Source organism: Prunus persica, chromosome G4 (assembly GCF_000346465.2).
Source record: "Prunus persica cultivar Lovell chromosome G4, Prunus_persica_NCBIv2, whole genome shotgun sequence".
Taxonomy (NCBI): Eukaryota; Viridiplantae; Streptophyta; class Magnoliopsida; order Rosales; family Rosaceae; genus Prunus; species Prunus persica.
The window spans coordinates 12,045,975-12,073,599 of NC_034012.1; the positions used below are offsets into that span (position 1 = coordinate 12,045,975).

General features: G+C 34.9%; 3 protein-coding genes across 3 annotated transcripts; 2 read left to right on the forward strand and 1 right to left on the reverse strand.

The window, feature by feature from the left end:
- On the reverse strand, positions 7,490-8,549 carry LOC109948623. Its single transcript, XM_020562287.1, has 4 exons — positions 8,373-8,549; positions 8,070-8,210; positions 7,656-7,823; positions 7,490-7,564 (listed from the first exon to the last, which is right to left on the reverse strand). The coding sequence occupies exons 1-4, from the start codon at positions 8,547-8,549 to the stop codon at positions 7,490-7,492; spliced, it is 561 nt and encodes a 186-aa protein (XP_020417876.1).
- Positions 13,143-15,386, forward strand: LOC109948624 (zinc finger MYM-type protein 1-like). Its single transcript, XM_020562288.1, has one exon. It carries the CDS (start codon positions 13,143-13,145, stop codon positions 15,384-15,386), a length of 2,244 nt encoding a protein of 747 aa, XP_020417877.1.
- Positions 19,466-21,607, forward strand: LOC18781318 (DAG protein, chloroplastic). Its single transcript, XM_007211928.2, has 5 exons — positions 19,466-19,854; positions 20,720-20,817; positions 20,905-20,970; positions 21,052-21,228; positions 21,310-21,607. The coding sequence occupies exons 1-4, from the start codon at positions 19,508-19,510 to the stop codon at positions 21,222-21,224; spliced, it is 684 nt and encodes a 227-aa protein (XP_007211990.1). The 5' UTR covers positions 19,466-19,507; the 3' UTR covers positions 21,225-21,228; positions 21,310-21,607.

Here is a 27,625-nt window from a genome sequence, read left to right on the forward strand (position 1 = left end):
CTAAAATCAAACAGTGTTATAAACAACTAGATTTGTGCTTCCTCACGCAAACAGTTACGTCTTCAAAGTTCATATATAACCATTATTCTTCTTGTGCAATTATATTTAAGAACTGTGAAAAGAACGTCTTCCAAATCCTATTCCATTGAATTATTTGGGGTTTTGATATCCCAAAACGTACCTATTGTTCTAGTTTTTAGTGACTTATGTTTCTTTTTTATGAGAAGTATCCATCATGATTCGACCCCAAAAAAAAAGGAAGAAAAGAAGAAGAAGTATCCATCATGATATCAAAAGGAGGTTCTCTAGCTATGTTGTATTGATTTCGTGAGTATGGATTAGGGTTGTCACTAAATCGTTATCTTGAACATATAACACAATCGAATTGGAACATATTCATAGAAGGTTGCACATGCACTAATACATTCTTATATTTGGCTGGTGTACCATCGAATACACCACATGCCTGGTGTATTATCCGATACAAATAGGCCATGTGGAATTATTCTAATCCAACTTACTCCATTGCTTTTTATGAAATGTGGCTGGCTACATTAGAAATATTTCACATGTTCTACGTCTGTTGGATAGTACACAAACCACATGGTGTATCCGAAACACCCAAAAATTACTCAAACAGAGATGGGCTATATTTAGAGGCTCTCATAATTTATTTTCTCAGGGAGAGAATAAGAAGCTTTTTAAATGTCCAAAATCAAATAGCTCACAAGACTTTTCAGAGCCCTTAGTATGTGATTTAGTGTCTTGACAGCAAATTCGGCCCAAGAGAACTTATGCAAATAAATTTAGCCCAATGGAATAGCTCGTCAAACCTATTCTCTGTTTGGATGAAGGAAAATAATTCGGGATTTAGCTAAAAGTTAGGAATTGAATAGGAGAAATTGATATTTTCATTGTTTGGCAACTTTAGCAGAGAAATTATTAAATGATGCACGGAAAAAATCGTGGATATTAGGGATCGAGATTTTCGAGTTTAATTTCCCCCAAAAGAGGCGTCATCTGGAAATTTCTATTGAGTGTCGTTTTCCCTGTCATTTCTATTATTTACAAAATTTGACATACGTAAATTCAAATACTGAAATTATTAATTGCCATAAATTTAAATGATGGAGATCTAAATTGCATCATTTAAGAACTTTATGCAATTTTCAATTTCTTCGTCCAAACATATTGTTTCATTCTATGACATTTGATAACCTTTTAGGCCCCATTTAGTTCGCAAAAAAGATTTGATTGGAAATAATTTCTCATGTCTTTCCCTAGGGATTAGGGATGGCAATTTTCCCCGCGGGTAAGGGTCTTCACGGGGCTTGGACCCTAATGGGTTGAGTATGAAGGGCAAAAAATGGATATGGGGAAATTATCAGGTATGGTGATCAAGGAGGGGCGAGGATGATATTTTAATCCCCAACCTAAACCCGACCCGTTATATATATATATATATATATATATAAAGTTTTGCTCACATCAGGATGACCTCAGATCAATCCAATGGTACTGAAGCTTTGATATGTATTAATTGACAAAACTTAAAACCACGTGTAGATCAACTCTTTGGTTTTTTTTTTTACGCACAAGTGGCAGCCACTTTAATGATTATTGAACTAATTTAATATTATATCAGACTTATCATACCTTTCTCTCTCCTTCTTTCTCTCAATTACGTCACACTTTCCCTTCTCTCTCTTCTTTATAAAACTGAAAAAGGTGGTGTCACGCCCCGGACCCAGGGGTCGGTGGAAACCCCGTACCCGGTGTGTGAGAAAGTAAAATAAAATAAATAGAAGCCGGAACAAAGGTTTAAAATAAACTTCTCTTATAAAAAATAGCTCCAAAATCTTACAACTTTACAATTAATAAATAAAGCTCTACTACTCTCATCTAATTCAGCATCAACTTGTTTAGTCCTCGTCTTGCCCACTATTTCATCTGAAAAATTAAACAGGGTGAGGGATGAGCAACCACCGCTCAGTAGGGACATGAGACCTTACCACAGTAGATTGATATAACTAAATTAAGTGACATGCAATCACACAGTCAAACATCACATTAATAATAATAATGCATGAATGCTCTTCATCTATTTCCGTTAATTCATATAACTGGACAAGCAGACATGCACGTCCCATACCATGCTTATACCACTTGGTCCCGAATGTCCATTTATATAAACTAACAACTATTTCAATCATCCCATAATTCCCCTTTTGTTAGTCGTCTTGTCTACACTATTGATCTCCAAGCCCAAATCACCCAATCGACAATTATATCGCCAATTTCATAGTCTGCTGTGCACATGGACTCGCCTAAACTTGGTCCCTACAATGGTCAGACTCAACTACACAAAAGATCCTTCCCATTACCCTATTTTCCATACTTTCTTTATCAATTAATCCAAGAATTTCAGCCATCACTGATAACATATGATCATGTCAATATTAATGATATAATGATAATTAACAACACTTAAACACCCAATATCAATAATAATCAAATAATAACATAATGCATAATATATTGCTCATGAAATTTAATTAGATCAATCTTTGTAAAAGGTCACCAAGAAACCCCTACCTTGACACCAAAACTTTTATTAAAAAAGTAATGTGTTTCCCAATTTTCCACCACCTTCACAAACTCAATCTCCCACTCTATCTCTTTTCTCTCTCACTTTCTCCTCTTTCGATTTCTTTTTCTCTTCTCATGCACAACTATGGATGACAACAAGTAATGAAGGTCATATTTATACTAAGAAGAGGCGGCAACTATCCTATGCTTTCATTGGCTGCATGTTGATTTGCTTCAAGTATGGATAACTATTTCTACAATTATAACAGCTCATGGTAATGTTGCTTAGTCACAATGACACATGTGAGTCTTAGTGTGCTGCAAGTAAGTGTAAATATCTTCCACGTTGTTTATCTAGCAAGGAAATATAAAGTTGCCAACTATAATAAGTAAAGTCAAGAGGCGTTGCATGCAAGAGAAGAAGTGATTAAGTTTCCTAGTGCCCCACTCTAACAAGACCATGAATTAAAACTAATAGTGAAAATTGCACATATATATATATATAATTTATAAATTAAATGGCAAAATATGAAATCTTCAAATTTTATAATTTTATAAATACGGAGTTTCACAGGTGGGCAGCTTAGGGCAGCCTAAGAGATTTACTTTAATTAATTTTTCAACGCCTTCATCTTCTCAACACAACACCTTTCTGACATTGACAGCCCCATCACATCAGACTATAACCTTACAACTCAACTGATCCTTCCAACTTCGAAGTTCAAGTAAGTGTTATTTTAATTTTTTTTAATTTTTTTTTACTCGAATTATAATATTTAATATCTTGACCATCATGATTTCTATGTTTTTTTTCACTCGTATACCAATTTGCCTGTCATGAGTGAAGTGCTAATCATATTGATAAGAATGAGAAACCTATGTTGAAATTGCCATTAGAGATGGAAAAGCAAATGGCTGAGACTTACACACATAAAATTTTCTATGAATTTCAAGATGAATTATGGTGCAGTTTGTTATATATGGTTGAGTTGACAAGTGAGATTGCCAATTATTGTGTGTACAAAGTTAAGAGGAGAAACAATGACCATGGTTCTAGAGTGCGAGAAATTGTTCATAAAAAAGAATTGGATTTTGCTTCGTGTAGTTGCAAAAAATTTGAGAATCAAGGAATCACATGTAGACACATCTTGGCATTTTTTAATACTATGCGGTTCACGTATTTGTCACATCAATACATCTTGAAGAGATGGACTAAAACTGAAAATTTAGAGAGAGTTTTTGATGATGATGGTCTAGAATTAAATGATTTTTCTGAAAAATCATTTCTTGTGAGACGAACTAGATTGTTTCAACTTGCTTCAGATGTAATTGATAAAGCTATGACAAACGAAGAAGCAAGTGACATCGTAGCAAATAAATTATAAAATGCGCTTGAGGAGATCAAACCTATAGTTAATGCTACAAGTGGAGTTCTTGAAAAATGTAGTACTACTCGAGCACACAAGTTTAATACCACTTCTGATTAGAGCAAAAGGTTGTGGAAAAAGGCTAAAAAGAGGAAAAGAGAAAGGAAAGAGTAAGAGTAGGTGTTGTCATGGATGCGGAAAAATTGGACAATCACATGATAAAAGAAATTGTCCAATGCTAAAAAATGGGTGAGTGTAATTATTATTCAAATTTTTTATATATGAATATTGCATCAATCGTCTTAATTATTGTTTTCCTTTGATGTAGATGTGATGACGCAAATTCAAATTTATCTTATATAGATGAGAGTTCTTTCTCCACAGGTGATATTGATGTATAGATGTGTGTTAATTTATTGACAGGAAAATTGAAGTAACACATTATGATATTCATTTTTCCTTTAGCAGGCTAAAAATTACTTGGAAGTACAAACGTGGGCTTCATATTACAGTCATGAATATGGGACATCTTGCACATGAGTCTAGACTATGCGAATAAACACGGGGACATGTGAATCTTTTAGTTATATATATATATAATTTTTCTTACAAAGATGAATTTGAACCAAAGAGATGCTGCAAGGACAAGTAATTTGTAGAACTTTTATATTTCAAGAGTTCTTTTAACTTTTTCTTAATAATAAGGTATTATTTGCTTAAAGTATTTTTTCTTCCTGGAGCATGTCAATTATAAAGAAAACATAGGTATCAAACAAACAGTGACAATTGATTTCAAAGAGAGAAAAATGACAGAAAAAAAGAGCAGAAAGAAAAATTGAGGAAAAGCGAGAGAAGGAAAAAAGCAAAAAGAAAAGAGAATAAAACAATTGTCAGAGATGTATGAGAGTGAGAATGAAAAAAATGAAACAGGGGAGAGAATGAAACAAGTGCGTCCATGTTTGGTTTCAAAGTGAGAAAGAACGAATGGAAAGGCAAAAACGAGAGGAGGAATGTATCCACCCTTTTGTTTTTTTATTCTTCTCTCTGTCTCTCTACCTCTCTTTCTTTTTTTAAAATTTTCTTTCTCTTTTTTCTTCTACTTCTCTCTCTTTTCTTCTTCTTCTTCTTTTTCTCAATCGCCATATCGCTGTCTCTGTAAATTTTGTTAAATGCCGGATGCCATATACTAGAGAGATGAACAAAGAAACACCCATTGCAGAAAATTTCACAACCCCCAATTAAATTTGTCAATTAATTTCTAGGTTATGATTGCATATGTACCGCCATTAAAGAGTGTGTTTTCCAGAAGATTGTTGACTTGTAGAGAAAAACAAGAAACACCCATTGCAATCCACAAATTATCAAAATCCATTGTACGTTTGATTTAGATAAATTTTTACAAGTCATTGTTCTCATAGCTTTTTGACTCAAGGAAAATAATAGGCTTAATGAAATTTCTGTAGAAATCTAGAAATTAAAGAGGCATGTGATGCATTTTCCACAAGCTTTTTGACTCAAGGAAAAAACAACGGGCTTAATGAAACCATTGTTCTCTGGGCTTAAGCCCCCTTTATTAAGAAGGAGAAGAAGCAGAGAAGAGGGGGAAAGAGACATACGGAGAGAAGAGAGAGAGAGAGAGAGAGAAATAGAAGAAGAAAGAGAAAGAAAATTAAAAAAAGAAGGAGAGGGTGAGAGACAGAGAGAAGAAGAAGAGAGAAGGAAAAGCGTGAGATAATCGAGAGAAAGGTATGATAAGTTTGATATAATATTAAATTAGTTCAATAATCATTAAAGTGATTGCCAATTGCGGGTGAAAAAAAAAACAAAAAAGTTGATATGCGCGTGGTTTTAAGTTTTGTCAATTAATATATATCAAAGCTGCAGTACCGTTGGATTGATCTAACATTTCACATTTAGTGTCCGCATTTTAATTAAAATCCAGTCATCCTGATGTGAGCAAAACTATATATATATATATATATATATTATTATTATTATTAAAGAGATATCCTATTATTATAATATAATAATAGGAAATCTCTTCAACTATGCGAATTATAGTAATAGGACATCAGCCGACATCTAGGGCTCTCTATAATAACAGGAAATCTCTATTTATTTATTATATATAAATATATTATTAAAGAGATTTCATTATATTGCCCTTGCCCTAGGTTAATGACTTAAATGGTCCCCCAACTATCGCTCCAGTATCATTTTGGTCTATCAACTAAAATTTTCAATTCAAACGTCCTTAAACTTTTTATTTTGTACCAAAATCGTCCTTCCGTCAAAGTCTGTGTATTATTCCGTTAAATCGAGGGACAAAACCGTATTTTTAGGTGAGTATCCTCTTCTAAAACGACCAAGCCACTGTAGTATCACATTCCCTCCCATTTCTGTGAGAAGCTCAATCAAAACCCCAAAATTAGAACCCTATGTTTGCAATGTCGGAGATTTCAACGTTAGAGATTTCAACGACATCAAGTGGGACGAGTCGGTACTGCGCCTGTGGGATGAAGATAACTCGTCGGACTTCGTGGACAGATTTAAACCCAGGAAGAAGGTTCTATGCTTGTGATAAAAATTGGGTAAGTTATTATTTGGGTTGCAAAAGTTGTTCTTTTCTATTTGTAATTGCTTGATGAGGTCTGAAATTGGGTAAGATTTGATTTGCCGGAAAAGAGGTGTGCATTATTTCGAGTGGGTGGATAATGAAACTTTTCCAAGAGGAAAACAAGTGGTCCCTGATTTGCTTAGAAGACTTAGAGCAATGGAGGAGGAAGGTAGAGCAAAGGAAGAATAATTGAGAGCTGTGGAAGCAAAAAAGAAAGAACTGCAGCAGAAATTGAAAGAAATGGTTCAGGAAAAAAAGGTTTTGGAATGGGGTCATGGGTAAAGACAATTGATAATGTGGGTTACCTTGATTTTTTTATTGGGGTTTGTTTATAACATTTCTGATGAGTGGGAACTTGTAATTGTTATAGGGTTTGTTCCTTTTGAATGTAATGGTTCTGAAATGTGCATTACTGTTTTGAAATGTGCATTAGTGTTCTAAAATGTTCTTGAATTGAGGTTATTTGAATATCTGGGAGATGTCATTCCATTGAGTACAACAGAGTAAAAGCCATTCCATTATTGACCACATAGGCAATTTACAAAATGAACATCCATATAAACATTCAAATTCCAATTACAAAGTTTGAGCCCATGAAACTGAAGACCAGTTAGACCAATTACAGAATTCCAATTACAAAATGCACCTGCCTAGCAAAGTACATAAGCCAAAACAGATAACCAATTACACAGTTTGCGCTGTTCTAGCTCAAAACCAATTACACAAAGTACACAAAATCCTCATGCCCAAAAAAGTACCTAACCTAAAATAGCCAAGCAATTACAGAGTTTTAGCCATTCAAACTCAAAACCAATTACACAGTCAAAAGTCAGAATCAGTCCCTTTTGTCATAAAATCCCTCTGGCCAAAAAATTACATATCCTAAAATACACAAAATAGGTCAACCTAATTTTCCCTATATTGAGGCCATGTTATTATCATGGGAAATGTTGTCCAAAGCTGGTCCTTCTTGTCCCCTTCCTCTTGCCACCTAAACAATGTAGTAATGTCAGGTGTATAACAGTTGAAAAATTAGCAATTAGTGAAATGAGTAAGAAATGAACCAAATGACAAAAACCTACAGTTGATCGTGAAGATGGTAAGCCTCTTCCTCTTCCTAAGCCTCTTCCTCCACTTATGCCTCTTCCTAAGCCTCTTCCTCTAATTGCACTTAGCTTTGAAGATGATAAACCTCTTCCTAAGCCAATATGTGAAGATGGTAAGACTCCTTGTCCATTACCTCTTGTTACCTGGAAAAGTTATTGATCTTTATTATTTTCCAATGACATAAGCAATAAAAAATTTAAAAAAATGAGAAAATAAAGCTTACACTTTCTTGTGAATTTGGGTAAACAGGGGCTTGAGCTGTATTGCCTCTTCCTCGACTTATGCCTCTGCCTCCTTCTCCATTACCTCTTGTCATCTAAAAAAAATTAAAGATTTTAGCCTCCTAATGACTTTTGCAATTTAAAACCACAAGAACAACCAAAGCTTACACTTTGTAGAGAATTGGGGTCAGCAGTAGCTTGAGCAACATTTCCTCTTCCTCTACTTATGCCTCTCCCTCTGCTTATGCCTCTCCCTCTTATTGTGTTAGAAGAAGAACCTTGCTCCATTTGGATTGAAGATGCATTAACCTGCAAATGTATAACAAAATTATTAATGTAAGTACGCCATAACATAGAACTAAACAAGGTATTTAACAATCATACCTATTGGGTTTCATTGTTTTATCTGTCACATGTTGCTCTATTATGGCCTTTCTGACCGCATCCACGACATCTTATTTGAATAAAAACCCTTCTAAGCTTGGCTGGTAGGGCAATATATTTTGGAGGCATAGGATTTGGTAGGATGGGAACTGGTATTTCAACCTCACCAGGCTCCTTCGCCCTAACTCTGTTAGGCCTACCCGGTTGTTGCTTATAAAGTGGAGGCTTAATTGGAGGAATGCCACGTTTACTCCATTGGTCCATTGAAGAGATTGGATAAATCACTGGTTCATAAGCTTTTATATAAGCCTCCAGCTTATAACAATCATCCACATAAACAATTGGGTTTTTACATATTTGAAATATTGCTAAGATTGCATGAGGACATGGTATTCCACATAAATTCTACCTCATACAAGAGCATGTCTTTACTCTAAGGTCTACAATAAATTCTCCACCATAAATATGGCTCATTTGATATAATTTCTCACTAGCCAATCTAGGAGTGCATTGTGATGAACCTAGCTTGTTCTTCTCAATTATCTTGAAGATCCTATGCCCAACAGAGTATCTCCAATTCTGACATGCAGACCTCCTTCTAGCCATCCTAAGCATCACATACACTCTTATCCTCTCCAAGCAATTCAAAATTGTCTTATCCCTTGCATCTAGTATGGCTGCATTGAAACTTTCATATAGATTATTCAACAAAAGATCACATTTAAAATATGATTCGAAGTGAGATCTGCTCCAATTTTTTGCAGGTCTCTTCTTCAACCACTTTCATGCTTCCTCATCCTCTCTATTTTTGCCTCTCACCAAAGCACAGTTGTAGCTCTTGCTGCAGCCTATAATATATGTTTCAGAGCAAGACCAATATGTGATGCCCTAAAGTTACTGCACATGTGTCTCACACACATCCTGTGCTCTACAATTGGAAGTACTCTTTCAATGGCAGGTACAAGTCCCTTTTGTTTGTCACTTCACTACCTAAGCTTTTCCATTTGTAATCCCTAAATCTTCAATAAGAAGATTGAAAAACCAAATCTAAAAGTCTTTACTCTCAATATCAACCACTGCATAAGCTACTGGGAAATAACAATTGTTCCCTTCCACCCCAACAGCTGTCAAGATCTATCCAGGATAAGGCCCTTTCAAATGGCAGCCATCAACACCAATAACAGGTCTGTAACCTTCTAAAAATCCTTTCTTATAGGCAGCCAAGCACACATATATCCTTTGAAACACTGTCTCACCCTTCACAATCTGAGTTTTAATCTTCATTGTACTACACTTGTTTGCAATTTTCAATTCTTCTGCATAATCCCACAATCTAGCATATTGTTCTTTGAAAGTACCTTCATTTAAATCTCTGGCTAGCCTCTTTGCCCTATAAACTTGAAGTTTGGTGACATTTATTTTGTAATCTTTCAACACATCTTGTTGAAATGATTTCAGATCAAAGTCTGAGTTGCGCTTCAGCTTGTTTGCATATCTGTCGCAAAGCCATTTTGATATAGTATGCCTAAGCTTGTCCACTCTTCCACACTGATGTTCTAGGCTCAAAGTTTTTATAGCAAATGTCCATTCCTCTCTATTAATCTTTGATCCATATACTTGGAAAGAACACCTTTTCACACATTTAGCATGAACTCGTATGTTGTCATTTTTTTTCAATTTCACTTCCCTACCCTCTATAATTGCAAGCTCCTTGATAGCCACTATCAGTAGTTTTTTGTTTGCAAACTTCATTCCCAATCTAAACTTAGAATTTTTCAAATCCACATCTCTTCTATACTGCTTAAACTTTGGCAGTTTTATCTTTTTTCTACCATTACCCAGCACCATCTGATGACACCTCTCCTTGAGCATCATGGCTAGTCCCCTCATCTGCTATATTCTCTCCCACAATTGGCTTATCCTCTACCTCATTTTCACTGAACTCATAATCACTGTCTTTAATTTCTGAATATGCATCTTCATCTTCATTTGACAATTCTGCCCCTTCATTATCAATTGTCACATGTGCCCCTATAACTTCATTTGGCAATTCTGCCCATTCATGATCAATAGTGAAATGTGCTCCTATATCTTCATTTGGTAATTCTGCCCTTGCATCTTCACTTGGTACCTCTTTGACAGCATCTTCATTTGCCACTTTTGTCCCAACATTCTCAAAAGTCTTCTTATCTTCAACTTCAATATAATCCACCTCGTTCACTTGGTAATTCTGAGTCAAATCCCCATCACAATTCTCTGCATTTGCATCATACTCATAGTCTTCAATCTCACTATAGTATAACACAATAACCTTATTGGATGGTATGTGACCAACCATTTCAACCACTGTAGCATCTGATGTAACAAGCTCCAGTCCACCCTCAGGATTTTTACACCTAATTTCCAAACGTTGCTCAACTTGAGAAATGTCAACCTCATACCCAAGACCTCTCCCAATTTTCGGTAAATCTAACAAGGACAGAAAATCCTCTATAATATTGTCCAAATAACATACCTTACCCTTCTTATAAACCCCATTTTTAAACCAACCTCCATGATGTAATTCTAGAGTGCACATTCCATTGTTAGCTTCAAAATTGAAACAACAATATGTTATTCTAAAGTGATAGTTTTATTGTTAATGCTAACGACAACAAGGGCAACAATTACTGAGTTGGGTGTGAACCAGACAACTAAAGGACCACAGCCATTTAAAAAAAATACCATATTCAACATACAAGAACCACAACCAAAGGACCACATACATAAAGCTTACACTCTACAGTAAATGTAGCAAAAGCCAAATCCATATCCATATACAAGAAAACGATCCTTTACCCTTACTTTAAACATAAAACAACCAAAAAGCCGAACATAAACACAGAATAAGGAATCTTTATAAAGAAACCACAGTTCCAGACAATGACAACTCATCCATTTCACCAATTTCCAAACAAAAACAACATAAAATGCATTATAGAAGCCCTTACCGTATTTGGGAGTCTTTCCACCCGAACGGAATTCGTACTCCATTATCAGCAACTAGTGAATTTCCCAAAATCTCCAAAATCCCCAAAATCAAACCCTAACCCAAACTCCGAAATTCGAACTCCAAAACTAACACTGAAATTACACACTAACTTCACCAGTTCAACGACTCGCACACTACTATAGCATCGACCAATTCAGCAACTTGCATTAGAATCCCTTTCACTCGATGGTAATCACAGGAAATGAGAGGGCTTCTCAAAAAGTGGAGGTATTTTGGAGGTATTTTGGTTCTGAACGATAGGACTTCTCAAAAGTCGCATATACCCTTCAAAACTCAGTCACGTCACCATTGCGTGATCAAAAGTGACAGACTCTGTCACGGAAGGACCAACTTGGTACAAAATATAAAGTTTAAGGATATTTGAATTGAAAATTTTAGTTGATAGACCAAAATGATATTGAAGTGATAATTGAGGGACCATTTAGGTCATTAACCCTATTACCCAAGTGTTATTTATAAATCTTACAGCCGATATCTAGGGCTCTCTCCCACATTGGCTTGGACCACTTGCACCCTTCCTTATTTCAAAGTCAAAGGAGTAGATATCAACATACTGCAAGCACCACTATCCTAGGTACTTGATTCCAACTTTTAACCATTGATACTATTTTTTTTGTTCTATTTTTAGTTTTCATATCATCTAACATAATCACTGTAGGTAAAAACATATATTAATATATTACTAAATTTGTTAGTTGAAATAAGAATTACCAATACTATATCTTAGTTTATGCTTAGACATTATTCATTATATTTACCTATTAATAGATTTCTTGATCATCCTATTCATAGATGGACATTGATATTGAGAACATATTGGACTTTGACGGTGGTACTCAACAATCAATTGAATGCTCAATAAGAGTTGGGAACCAAGAACACACTGCACAACCAATTGATGTGATTATAACAGTCAAAATAAGAGAAAGTTAAGATCTGTTGTTTGGAATCATTAAAAAAAAAAAGATTGGAGATGTGTGGAAAGCAGTGTGTAATAACCAGGGACGGACCCACAGTGGAGTCAATGGGGTCAAACGACCCCATGGACTCCATGGAAGCAAGGTAGAAGGTGCCTTTGAATTGGGGTGTGACCCCATGAGAGAGAGGATTTGCAGACAGAGCAAGAAGAAGATGAACAAGGAAGCTCTGTTCTGTTTGAAAGAAGCTGGCCAAAACGGCGTCGTTTTGGTTTTAAAAACGCGCTGGCCAAAACGGCGTCGTTTTGGACCAGCGAATTTTTTTTTAAAAGACCTGGCCAAAACGACGTCATTTTGGTCCAGGTGTTATAAAAAAAAAAAAAACAGAACAGATGCCCAGCTTCTTCCTCCCTAATTTTCATTCCAAAACACCTATTTTCTAAACCCTCAAACCTAAATCCTCAATCTCCACCCCCCACAAACCTTTAACCCTCTTCCCCACCAAGCCTTGAAGCCCCAAATCCTCCATTGTCGCCGCTGCCAGCAGCTCCGCCACTTCCAAAAGCTTGCCTCCATTTCCACCACCTCACAATTCAAGGTAAATTCTAACTCTAAACCTAAATTACTTGAATTGAAATTGAATTTATGATTGTATTATATTGTTTAGATTTATTGGATGTTTCATTTATGAATTTTTTGTGGTTAATTGGTATAAATTAATTTATTGGATGTTTCATTTATGAATTTTTTGTGGTTAATTGGTATAAATTTGGTGTTGTTTTGATTTATTGGATGTTTCATTTATGAATTTTTTGTGGTTAACTGGTATAAATTTGGTGTTCTCTTGAATTGATTTTAGTTATTATTTTGATTAATTTATGTAGAATTATGGAAAGATTTTTTAAGAGAAAGTCATCATTGGGTAGTTCGGATAGTGTGGGAAGTTCAAGAACTTCAAGTTCAAGACAAAATGAGTTAGATGAGGTTTTGGCTAATCTTCAGGCAGACCCAGGACTAAGAATTCGTATGATTGAGTATGATGCTAATATTAGAGATGAGGTTCGAAGAGCATATCTTCAAAAAGGACCTTGTCAACCTAGAGGTCATTCTTTCCCACAAAGTAATATCTCAGGAATTAATCGACGCTTCATTCCCCAATGGTTTGATGAATTTGATTGGTTGGAGTATAGTGTATCTAAAGATGCTGCATTTTATCTTTATTGCTATCTCTTTAAATCCAATTTTGAACAAGTGGGTAGTGAAGCCTTCACTGGAGCAGGGTTTAAGAATTGGAAGAAATGGAGAGAAAGAATGAAGGTGCATGTTGGACCGATTGGTAGTGTTCATAATAAAGCTAGAGAAGCCGCTATAAATTTGATGAATCAAAATACACATATTGAAACGGCTGTGAGCAAACACTCTGAACAAGCTCGTATGGCATATCGAAGATGCTTAATTGCATCAATCAAGTGCACTAAGTTTCTATTGAGACAAGGTCTTTCTTTTCGTGGAAATGATGAAAGTGCCACTTCAAGCAATAGGGGAAATTACTTGGAGTTATTGCAATTCCTTGCAGACAATGATGAGAAAGTTAAAGAAGTTGTGTTGGAAAATGCTCCAGGGAATCTCAAGTTAGTAGCTCCAAAGATTCAAAAAGATATTGTGAATGCATGTGCCAGGGAAACACTTGATGTCATCATGAGTGGTTTAAAAGATAGATTCTTTTCTATATTGGGGGATGAAGCACGTGATATTTCTGTGAAAGAGCAAATGGCTATGGTGTTGCGTTATGTGGATGACAAAGGGCATGTAATTGAAAGGTTTGTGAGGGTTCAACATGTTACCGACACCACTTCAAGTACACTAAAGGATGCCATTGACATATTCTTTTCTTCCAATGGTTTGAGCTTTTCCAAGTTACGAGGACAAGGTTATGATGGAGCTAGCAATATGAGAGGTGAGTTGAATGGCCTTAAAACAAAGATTTTGAGAGAAAAACCTTGTGCATACTATGTTCATTGCTTTGCTCATCAACTTCAACTAGCACTTGTTGTCGTAGCAAAGAAGAATATTGATATTGCCTCTTTCTTCACAACCACTAATAGTGTGGTTAACCATGTTGGAGCATCGTGTAAGCGGCATGATGCACTTAGAGCACAACTCCAAGAAGAACTTGTGATAGCTTTCGAAAATGATTGTCTTATAACGGGGCGAGGTTTGCATCAAGAAACAAGTCTCAAACGTGCCGGTGACACACGATGGAGCTCACATTACGGTACCATTATTAGCATCATTTCTATGTTTTCATCTGTGATTCATGTGCTTCAAATGATTATTGATGATAATCCCAATGATAGTGCTGGTGAAGCAAATAAGATTCAAAGGGAAATGCTTACTTTTCAGTTTGTGTTTCACCTATTCTTAATGAAGGCTATATTGGGACTCACAAATGATGTGTCACAAGCATTGCAAAAGAAAGATCAAGAAATTGTGAATGCGATGGCTTTGGTGAAATCATGTAAGGAAAAACTACATTGGATGAGGAATAATGGGTTTGATGCATTGGTTGAAGAGGTGTCTTCATTTTGTGACAAACATCATATTGATGTTCCTACCATGGATGAGGCCTTCGTACTTCCAGGGAGGTCAAGGCGTAATGCTCCAATAAAGACAAATCGTCATCATTATCGTGTGGAACTCTTTATTAATGTCATTGACGAGCAACTTACGGAGTTAGATGATCGTTTTAATGAGGTAAATATTGAGTTGCTTATTTGTTTGGCATGTTTGAGTCCAAATGATTCATTTGTAGCTTTTGATAAACAAAAGTTACTTCGTCTTGCTCAATTTTATCCTCAAGACTTTTCGGATGGGGATCTTTTGGCACTTGATGATCAACTTGAGCTTTATATTCATTATGTGAGTTCGAGTAGTGATTTCTCTGACTTGCAAGGGATTGGTGATCTTGCAAAAAAAATGGTGGAGACAAGGATGCATCGAGCATTCAATTATGTGTATTTGCTTATTACATTGGCTCTAGTTTTACCGGTTGCTACTGCTTCAGTCGAGAGGGCATTCTCCGTCATGAATATTATCAAAGGTCCACTTCGGAACAAAATGGGAGATCAATAGTTGAGTGATAGCTTGCTTGTTTATGTTGAAAAGGATGTTTTTGATTGTATTGAAAATGAAGCTATAATGCTACGTTTTCAAAATATGAAACCTCGTCGTGGCCAATTGTAATTTGTAATGTTGTTTTTTTACATGAATTATGAATGAATGTACTCTAGTTTTATTTTCAATGTTATTTTAATCTTTCAAAAAAAAAATTGAACTTTTACACTATGACCCCACGACACAAAATTCCTGGGTCCGTCCCTGGTAATAACTGTGGGAAAAAGCTATCGGCTGGAAGCAAAAATGGAACTACACATTTGCATGATCATTTCAAAATATGTCCTTTGAGGAAGCAAAGAGATGTAAAGTAGTCTTTGTTGTATCCTACTAAATCAAATGATGGAGGTGTCAAGCTTGGTACGTATAATTTTGATCAACAAAATGCAAGGAAGGAGCTTGCTTGTATGATTATTTTGCATGAGTACCCGATGTCCATGGTTGAACAAGTCGGTTTTAGAAGATATTCAGTGGCTTTGCAACCCTTGTTTAAGATATGGTTTCTCGAAACCCAATTAAGAGTGACATCTTTAAAATATTTGAGTATGAAAGGGAAAGAACAATGAAGTTATTGGAGACAAATCAAAGTAGAATTGCAATTACAACTGATATGTGGACCTCAAATAACCAAAAGAGAGGATTTATGGCCGTCACGTCTCATTTCATTGATGAATCTTGGAACTAAGTCGACTTGTGAGGTAATTTATTTCGTTTTGACCAAGATGAAGTGAAATTGATGGCCTAAAAAATGGTAACAAAGTTTGAAAAATATTGGGATACAATGCATGACATGATGAGATTGGCAATTATTTTTAGATCCAAGGTTTAAGATGAAATTGATTTAGTTTTGTTTTCCTCATATATAAAGAGAAGTCTTCCTTGGAAATTGAGAGGGTATGCAAATTGGCTTATGATATTGTCAAGGAGTATCAGTCCAAGTCTAATTCAAGTGTTACTCATGAATTTTGTGCAATCTTCAATTTCTACCTCTTCATCGCTGGCATATCAAGTTGGAGTTGGGAACTATATGCACAAGTTTGAATCTTTGCCTTCTAATTCAACTAATGTTGAGCTCATTAAATCAAGCTGGACCATTATTTGGAAGTCTCTTTTACCTAGAACTCTGATTTTGATATATTATCATGGTGGAGAACAAATGGCATCAAATATCCTACTTTGCATGATATTGCTACATATATTTTGGTTATTCCTGTGTCTACAGTTGCTTCAGAGTCGGCATTTAGCACTAGTGGAAGAATTGTAAGCCCCAATATCGTAATCGACTTCATTCAAAAATTGTGGAGGCCTTAATGTGTGCTCGAGATTAGCTATGGAATGAGATAAAAGGTATTGAAAATATGTTATATAAATTTACTATTAAATGTAATCGTTACTTAGTATTTTCTAATTATTCATGTTTATTGTGAATAGGTTCAAACTCTATAGCATTGTCCCAGGGCTGCACATCTGATAATGATGTTGAGAATGAGGTAAAATACGAATTATATTATATAATTGATAATGATGTTTAATATCCTACTCTACACATGATTGTAAAATTTATATTTTGTTTTATTTGTGTTAGGGATCTTACTGAAGAAGTTGAAAACATTACTTTGTGCGATTGAGATGTGTGATGACTACCTCTATAATGATGAACACGCCTTGGACATGTAATTTTAATATGTATTAATTTTTTTTATATAGTCTAGATTTTTAGTTAATAATAATTGAATTGATACATATGTTTGCGCTTATAGTGTTTTTTTTTTCATTCAACAAAGTAATTTTTTTATTGGTTTTTCTTCAGTAATGGGGCGAGTAGGGGAGCCTGTTCCCCAATTAAGGCGGGGATGAGGATTCTCCACTTAGAATATTGCGGGTATGAATGTGAGGATGGGGGAAAATGCTTAATGGGGATAGGGATGGAATGACATACCCACCCTCGATTCAACCCATTGCCATTCCTACTAGGAATGGGAAATGGAAGATTCCTTTCCGTATTTGGTAATCCTGGGAAAGTAACCAGGAAATACCATTTTATTTCCTTTCACATGTTTGGTTTGTGTTGGAATGTAAAACAAAGTTTGTTTAAATTTTCAATTATACCCATATGAAATCAAATATATATAAAAAATGCATTTAATGCTATATTGTAATTCTAAATTGTTAATGGAGACAAAATGGTCATGAAAATGTGCATTTAATGTTGGCTCATTTTCTCAAACTTTCTCATGAGGAGGAAAACAAAACCAGAAGTTGGAGGATGACTTCACTTTCCCCTACCTATTCCATGTGCCAGACAACCATTTCTCATAATTAGACTTACCAAACATGGGAAAACAATTGATTTCCCATCCCCAAACCTCCTTTCCCATTAACCAAATGGGTAGCTAACTTTTTTTTTCCTTTTCAACAAGGCTAACTACTCTAATATATAGGGATGACGATCGAATTCAACTGCAAAAGAGAAAACCATGACAAACTGGTCTAATCCACAAATGTATATGAGAATGGACAATAAATACCGACCATCATGACGATCACCGTTACCACCACATAGTTCATACTCTTCTATGCATGCAAAAAATTGGGGCCCTAAATTTCCCAACTGTTGTGTATTTAGGAAGCTTCTGTAATGAGGGATAAAAATGAGGGGTTATAATGAGGGGGTTCAATTTAGCAGTCCAATAATAACTTGCACTAAATCAGACGGCTATTAAGGAACCCTTCATTATGGCCTCCCTGTGTGTTTGACTCTTTCCATTAGGGCTGGGCATCTAAAGCCGAAATACCTAAACAGTACACTAACCATACCTTACCAAACCGATTTCATACCGTTTCGTTTAGGATAAGGCAATATTCGGTACGACATCGTACCGTATCAATAGAGTATGGCACAGTAGCAGTACTAGGTATTTGGTACTGGTCAGTACCGAACCGAATACCTTAAGTTTTATAATTTTCTTTCATTCTCTTGCCTCAAACGTTAAACCTCGATCTCTTAGTCAGACACGCTCTCTCACTCACTCTCAGACTCACAGCCCATTCGAACTCTCCTCCATCCCCAGCTCTCTGTCTCTCTCTCAATCTCACTCGATTCAAGCTCTCTCCGAGCCAAATCCTTCTAAAAGCTCTCTCTCACTCTCTCGAACTCGATCTCTGTCTCACTCTCTTAATCTCTTGATCTCTTGCTTTCTCCATCTTTCTCACTCTCTCTTATATGTCCCAGGCTCCCAGCCCTAATTCTAGCCCAGCCCTCTCTCGGCTCTCTGGAATAACTATCAGCCCCAAATCAACGAAGGGACAAATGGTAAGTTTTGTCGTGATTTTTGTTAATTTGTTTATGGTTAATTAAAAATGAATGAAGTTGAGGGAGTTCCTTGTCCAGAATGTTGATAGTATGCTAGGAATGTTGATATAGTAAGAGGGCCGTTCATATTTCTCTTCTAGAGGAATGTTGTCCATAAGGTTGATATAGTATGCTAGTCATCAATGCTAAACCTCTTTTGTTATCTTAATATGAAACAGTTTTATTAGCTAAATTGGTTTGTAAGTTGTAAGGCATGAGTTTTAACAATTTTGATTTGATGAATCTATTCAATCTGTTGATGGATATTGATTTGGTTGATTTGGATATTGAATCTGTTGAATGATATTGAATCTGTTGAATCTATTATAAGGCATCACTTATTTGATGAATGAATCTGTTGAATATTGAATTGATTGATTTTTGAGTTATGTCATTTTGGTACCGAAATGGAACCTTTTCACACCAATACCGATTTAGTATGGTATGGTACTGTACCAATTTTGGTAAACGATAATCCTATATCATACCATACCGATTCTAATTTCCGATATCAGTAGCGATATGAGCTCAATACCGTACCCAGCCCTACTTTCCATAGTATAGGTTTATAAAGATTTAATAAAATTTTGATGGGCCATTGGCCAAAAAAACCCAATTCATAAGCCCAAGCCCAACTCAAAACTATCCAACATAAAACCTGAAAATATCGTCCTTCTCTCTCCTTATCTGCGTTTACTCTCTGTCTCACTCACTCTGAACTCTGAAAATGGCAATGGCACCGAGCCTCTATCTTACTTCCAAAGCCCTAATACCAACCCCAAGACCCTCTCTTTTTCCTCCTTCTTTCCAACCCTCTTTCTCTTCCCTCCGATTCAATGCGGAGACTCAGCCTTTAACTCGCTCGGTTCCTTCAAAGCTGCGCGTTCGAGCTGTGAACGACAGCGACTACTCGTCCAGGAGGAGCAGCAGCAATGAGCAGAGAGAGACGATAATGTTACCTGGCTGTGACTATAACCACTGGCTTATAGTCATGGAGTTCCCTAAAGACCCTGCTCCCACTAGAGAGCAAATGATTGAGACCTACCTCAACACTCTCGCTACTGTTCTTGGAAGGTGCTTCTTTACTAATTTATGCTTTAAATTATGTTCTTTAACGGTTTATGTTTGTTTTAATAGAAAATGTTTCTGGGTTCTATTTGTTTTGGGCCAAATTTTATTGCTGTGGAGAAATTTTTGGTGAAAACTTCAAGGATTTCTGGGTTGCGTTTGTTTCGACTGGAAATAGTTCCTAGAATATGTTAAGGGGAGATATAAGTTCAAGTTTTGCGTAAATAGAATAATTTGTTCACGAATTCCAAGTTGAGTGAAATGTGTTTATATATTTCTTTGATAGTATATCAAGGAAAGGAAATGTTTATGCAGGTAATTGGGAGTAATCTGTTCGTGTTTATATAGTGCAGAAAATAATTAATTATTAGATAAATAGAAAATTACTTTCCTTCTATGAAAGGTCCAAGAAAATGAAAAGAAAAATAATGCAGTGAAGCTTGGAAAGTGTAGTATGTTTGATCACTTATCATTAAGCAGAAGATTCTCTTATATTCTGGAAGTAGTGTTTTTAATTTTCAGAGACTGGATAATAAACTATCTTCTAATTTTGAGTGAACTTCAAATACGTTTTTATGTGGGAAATCAAGTTCGTTCTAGTATAACAATTATCATAACTAGCTAGCAAAACAACTTGATAGTTTGAATCTGACCAATGGCATCTGAATTGATGTTAGCTGTTGCGTTTATCGAATGGAATCATTTTGAACTAGTTTTGATTGATGATGTGGAAGGCTCTTCTTAGATCAGTTAACTTAAGATTGTTTAACTCAGTCTGAGCCTATGTGGGTTTTGATACTCTCCTAGATTACACACACTTAGTGGGAAGCACTTAGTTATCAATCTCACAACTTGGTTTTTTATGTTGCAGCATGGAAGAAGCAAAGAAAAATATGTATGCTTTTAGCACCACCACATACACTGGATTCCAGTGTACTGTATCTGAAGAAACATCTGAAAAATTCAAAGGTTATGTATTGCATTCAGGTGCATCTTTCTGCGGGTTTCTCATATAACAGTGACTTTGTAGAGCTAACTTGGTTCTTCCTGATGCAGGATTGCCTGGTGTTCTCTGGGTATTGCCAGATTCGTATATAGATGTTAAAAACAAGGATTATGGAGGTATGTTGAGTCACAAACAAATGGTGTGTTTTACCACTTGAGTGTCATTCTAATGATTTCATCTTGGGGGTTTGCATGTAGGTGATAAGTATGTTAATGGAGAGATAATTCCTGGCAACTACCCTGTTTATCAACCAAAGAAACGAAGAGAATCAAAATTTGAGAGCAGAAGATATGAAAGACGAAGGGATGGACCTCCTCCTGAACGAACACGGCCAAAGCAAGAAACAACTCCATCAGAATCAGCCTCTTGATGAGGTAATCAGAATGCCATTGTATGCAACCAATTCTATTTAATTTTAAAGTTATTTTTAACTCTATTTTCCTGTACTTCTACAGTTTATTAACGTGGGAATGCAAAAACAAATAGTACTTTATGAACTGGTAGTGAAGGTCATCTAATGGAGGAACTCATCCAGGGGTTCACATATCTGTGCTTAGATTTTTGTGGTGAAGTCTTTGTGTTTTGCCTGGATTATGAGCTTGTTATTGAGGCATCACTATTGGTGAATTACCCGATTGACCTAAGATTACCTTTGTGATAGTGTTTTTGCTTCAACACTAAGAATTAAAGTTCAGCTATATAGTTGATTTTAGTTGTGTGGATGTTTGATTTATGATTGTCTTCTTTTTCTCTTTCCCCCACTTCATGCTTGATTGCCATCATATGCAATTGTGCCCGCTAATTTTGCTATATATTTTCTGATTTCTTTGCACTGATAGGCTAGCATATTATAAAACACACAACATAAATCTGAGTGACCTAAATTCACAGCACAAAATGATAAAACCTGTGATGGTGATTCCTTCCCTGGACAAAGCTGAGATGAGAAAGCAACATCTTTTAACTGCAGAGAGTCCTGCAAGTATGCAAATCATGAAAATTAAGACTATAAATCGTCAGAAATGAGTTATGTTGATTTTTGTTTCACTTTTTCTTGTGATATCCTGCTTCATAACCACTGCCCTTTTTCTTTTATTTGTATTTTCTTTAAGCCAGACATTAGCTTTGCTCTCTCTTGTGTAAATTAAAGGCAAAATGTGTCGGTCCTACCAGCAAAGCTCATTCTCTTGTACACTCCAGGGTATCTGTGTACAGAAGATTTTTACTGGGTACTTGTGGTGCATAAATTGGCCTTACTAGAGTTTATTGTTGTATTCTTGCATAAATTGGCTATGTTTGTCAAATGGTTCATGATGTGAAAGCCTTGTTAGTGCATATCCGGTCCCGACCCGTCCCGTCGCAATTCTATTTGTATTTATCTTCTTAGAAGATGCAATAAGAGCTCATGGTTTTGCAAGATAACTTTGTCCTTTCAATGGAAGATCCCCTTTTCCTTTGTAAGGATAACAACTCTCTTCATTTTAATATAATGCTCTGGGTTCTCCCATCTAGCAAAACCCAATTCAATCATTCATTCATAGTCTCATTTTCTTCAAATTTGATTATGAAAATTATAATACACATGCGAGATTACAATTTACAAGGAAAAAAAAATCATACCATCAAAGGACAAAAAAGAAATCAACAGGAAGCCACATTGCATGTGTTGTTAGCATGCCACATTGATGATGGATAATTTAAAGGTGAGTGTAAAAATGATTGGACTGTTTGATACTGATTGCAATTGCTTTTTGTCTCGGAGTCCCGTGATTTTGTTTTTAGCTCACCCACCATGTTCGGGCATCTTTTCGAGCCACTCGCCTAATCTAATTACAATTCTCCTAATTTACGCATACAAGACAGTGCACGCGGTTCAAGCCTAGGATTTGAGGTTCGCAATCATTTGTTGGGGGTTTGGTATTTAGATTAGGATTTGTGGATCGATGCTCTCAGGTTCGAGACCTAAATGCCCGATTTAGTTCGAAGAAAGTCTCACTCTTGTTTTGGACTTTCTGGTTTAGATTCAGGTTCATGATCGTATTACGAGGTTTAGGAAAATAACATGGAAGTACACATAAACGTAGAGAGTGCAGTCTTATAAATCTTCAATTGCACAATCATAAGTTACAAGTATTTAACAAAACCAAGAGACAACTAGGCTATATAAAAGTAGAAACTAAGTAATGAATAGATTAAATCAGAAAAATAACAAGTCATCAATAAAATCCTAACAAATTGCATAAGAAAAAAATTCTCAAAATTTAACATCCAAACTTTAAATCATAAAAAGCTAACAATAACAATTGAAATTGGAAATTAAACAAAAAGTAAGAGAGAAACTTACTAATATTAAAGAATCCGTTGGATATAGGTTGATACAATTTTAAAGAGGAGGAGACCTACTACTTCTAAGCTCTCAAGTTCAAATATAAAGTTATAACTTACATGGATGGGTTATAGAAAAACATGATGTTTGATGTGTGTGGGTGCCTCTAGAGATGAAATCTTATAGTTGTGATAGGCTAATTTCAACAAAGAGGAGTGGACTATTTTTAATTAACTTGGTTTGACTTATAAAATTACCATTAATTTTTTTCATCTCCAAAATTAGCACTGGGCTAGAGTCCACTCTAGCCCATGCCTAGATCCGTCCTTGGTTATAACCTTATTTTATTGTAATTTAGACTTTTGGGTGAAATTTGAGGATGAAATTATGAATTTGAAAAATCTTGATGATGAAATTTGTAGAAGCATTATTAGTACTAGCCTCTTCGCAGTGCTTCCGTGCCTGAAAGAAGTGTTTTTTTTTTTAATTTTAAAATTTTAAAATTATTTTAGAACAAAAAAAAGAATATGGGTAGTTGTATTCCATAAAAATATGATCAATTATTTGATTTTTCTTTTAATTTTAATTTTTTTAATATAAAAAAGTGTGAATTTACTATATTATCCTCATTTAATTAATAATTTCAATTCTTAAAGTTTGGATTAACCAAGGGCATTTTTTAGTATTTTGAATGTTTTACAATTCTCTGTCTTTTGCTTTATATATATATATATATAGATAAACACAATATGAAATAGGTGGTTAATAGTTTGACTTCTGGACATAAAAAAAAATCCAAATCAATACAAAATTGAGCACTTCATAGGAATTTTTGGACAACTATTGTCACGCCCTTGCTTCACTACTAAGATATTGTTTGCTTTGGACATGGGCCCTTACTGTTTTGTTTCATGGGCTCAAGCTTATGTTATATTGCCCAAAAAGGTCTCTTGCTAGGAAGTCAAGTGCCCACACACATATGACAGTTACTTCACCTTTTCATCCTTAAGGGATATGGGATTGCCTTCTCACTTTGCATCCTTCAGGGCTCACATGTCTTACAATTTACCCCATTTGGGGCCTACATCATTGTCGGCACACTTCCGTTCAAGGTCTAACTCTAATACCATTTTGTCATGACCATACTTCACTAGTAATATATTGTCCGTTTTGGACATGGGCCCTCACATTTTTGTTCCTGAGCTTATGCTCATTCTATCATGTCCAAAATGTGTCTTGCTAGAAGTCTGAGTGCCCATCCCACCCAACACCACACACACCCACCCCACACCCCCCAATCAAGTAATAAATCTTGAATGATATTAATCACTTCTTGAATCCAAAGAGCAAACTGCACAATATGATGAGCAACTCTGTTAGTATGGTGCTGAGGATGGGTAAACCCTTGTTCAGTGACCAACCCCAACGTGACCTACGTATTCAGTAACATGACAAATGAAGAACATATATGAATTTGCATTGAAATGTAAAATAATATGGAATGAATCAGTCATAAAATATATTAATGAAATTTGTTTTATCCTTCCAAAAAAAAGAAAGAAAAAAAAATGTAGATGATAAACAATTATTGAAAAAACGCTACGATATTTTGAGACATGATTTGTGTATTTTGAAATTTCTTATTCCCCATTATTTTGAAGGTGGTTAGTTTGTGATTGAAGAATCTTATTCTCAAATTGACATGCTATATTATATTCTACTAGATCTTTTTGTAAAAACACTTTGTTTTATCTATATCTATATATATAAAGCAAAAGGCAGAGAATGGTGAAACATTCAAAATACCAGAAAATGCCCTTTGTTAATTCAAACATTAAGAATTGAAATTATTAATTAAATGAGGATAATATGGTAAATTCATATTTTTTAATATTAAAAAAATTAAAATTAAAAACAAAATAAGATAATAGGTCCTACTTTTATGGAACATAACTACCCTGTTATCTTTTATTAATTCTAAAAATAAAATAAAAAAGAAAAAGAAAACCAATTGGCACATGCGTGAGCATGCGTCAAGGGGCTAGTATATATAAAGCAAAAGGCAGAGAATGGTGAAACATTCAAAATACCAGAAAATGCCCTTTGTTAATTCAAACATTAAGAATTGAAATTATTAATTAAATGAGGATAATATGGTAAATTCACATTTTTTAATATTAAAAAAATTAAAATTAAAAATAAAATAAGATAATAGGTCTTACTTTTATGGAACATAATTACCCTGTTATCTTTTATTAATTCTAAAAATAAAATAAAAAAGAAAAAGAAAACCAATTGGCACATGCGTGAGCATGTGTCAAAGGGCTAGTTTTATTTTATAGGCAAGGGTATCAAATTCGGAACTTCTTCAATATTGAGAAGAGAATTAACACTAGACTAAAAAGTAGTTGATCTTGTAAAATATACTAATAATTATAATCAAGGGCGAAATTAAGTTAATGGCTACAATGGGCTGTAGCCTAGAAAGGTTTTTGGGGATAAAAAAAAATTCAATCCTAAAAAAAAAAAAAATTATATATTTGACTTGTTTTAAATATAGTCAAGTGTGTATTAACCTATTAAAGTCCCAAAAAAGTCCAATTCTTTATGAATATAGTTGCATGACATTAATAAAATACACATAACAATACGTACGCTTTCAACTATGTTGTTCAACATATTTTAATTTTGATAATATGTATTTTTTGATTGTATTTAATATGTATTTTTTTTATGCTAAAATTTATTAGAAATTAGCATTTAGTTATATACTCGAGGTCTTAAATTCAATTCTCCCTCCCCAATATCAATTATATAAGAAAAACTTTTTGAAAATTAGTCAATAAAATTATAAACTAGTATGATTTATATAATTTAATATATACTTTTATTTCTAAAAATACTACAGAAATTCCTAATTATGCTCTTGATTATAATCATGGCTAAAAAAAATTATAAATCCATACAATTTGTTGGTACAAGAAGCAGAAGTGACGCGCATGTCACGCATGGGGACCTGCATGCACAGTACACACGTGGGCCTATACTCACTAAATTTTCACTGGCAATGGACCGGCCTCTCATTGGACCACGTGTGACAAGTCATTTCAGCTGGGGCATCTATTACCTAGGTCTCCCTCCCACAGCAAACTTTAATCATTACCTCCTTGAAAACTTTTTTGTGTTGAAGCACAGCGGACTGCTGGTACTGTCACTCTACTGGGTCTTCTTCAATGGCAAAACAATAAAGTAAAAATGAAAAAATTTCATGTCCTTTTTGGTCACAAAAGTTTCATCAACTTCATAATTTCCTCCTGAATCCATCCATTTTACCACATATGTAACATGAACTCTACAGATGTCTGAGATGTGGGTAGTTTAATTAGTTAAGGTAGCATGTTTTGTTCGTCCTTTGCACTCAGGTTCGATTCTTCTTCCTGTACATTAGAGGCAGTTTTGTTTGGATATTGTCTTATAAAAAGAGAGAAGTTTTTCGTGTCTGTAATTACTTATTTACCATCCCTTGAGTTGCAGGATTCATGTGAAGTACCTCCTGGATTCTGACTTTTCCACTGCAGGTGCAGCCGTTACAATCTGGTTATCATTCATGCTCCATTGTTCATGTGGGATTGTAGAATGTCTAAAGTACCCTTGTTACTGATAGTAATCTCTATCAGACGCCTTTGTTCAATGAGTCTTTTCCAAATTTAGGTCTGTTCACCTCCAAACGCAAAGAGAGACCAATGTGGGTGTTTGTTTTCTTTTTTATGTTTAAATTAGTCTTTGCTGAATTGTTTAGGCAAAATTAGTTAATAGAAAAATATTAATCATAGAGTCACACTTCGTTGTCAATTTGTATGATTAAATGTTGGCAGCAGGAGGTCCGTTGGCTGAGTTGTTCTGGAGTTTGGACCACCCAGAGACCTTTTTCAGTGTACATTTCTTCTGGTTCTAGGTATATGATACTTAATCAGCAAATATTATAATAAACCCATTGTTCATGCATGATTATGTCATGAAGACTGTACAGACCACTACACTTGTCTTTTATTTTGTCTCTTTTTCATTTTTAGTTGCCTTTTGATTAGGAAATATATATATATATATATATTTAAGTAATTTGATCCCATATGATGATATCGCAAAATTGATATCATGTCGTCAAAAGCATGTGTTTTGTGAAGCTAATTATGTTCCATTCTCATCACTTTTAAAAATCACTGGTCGACTCTTTCTGTCGTGACTATTGTTAATTTGATTAACGAGACTCTAGTTGTATAAGGAATTTGTTCTTCATTCATATTTTGCTAGTGAAAGAAAATGTGAAATACTTTGACATTGTTTCATTATCTGTGATCTTATGTTCAAATCTCTATAACACTTTTGACAGTGTGTGTGAAAGATAACCTTTCTTTTCCAATACCGCTTGTATCACAAAAGTTGTA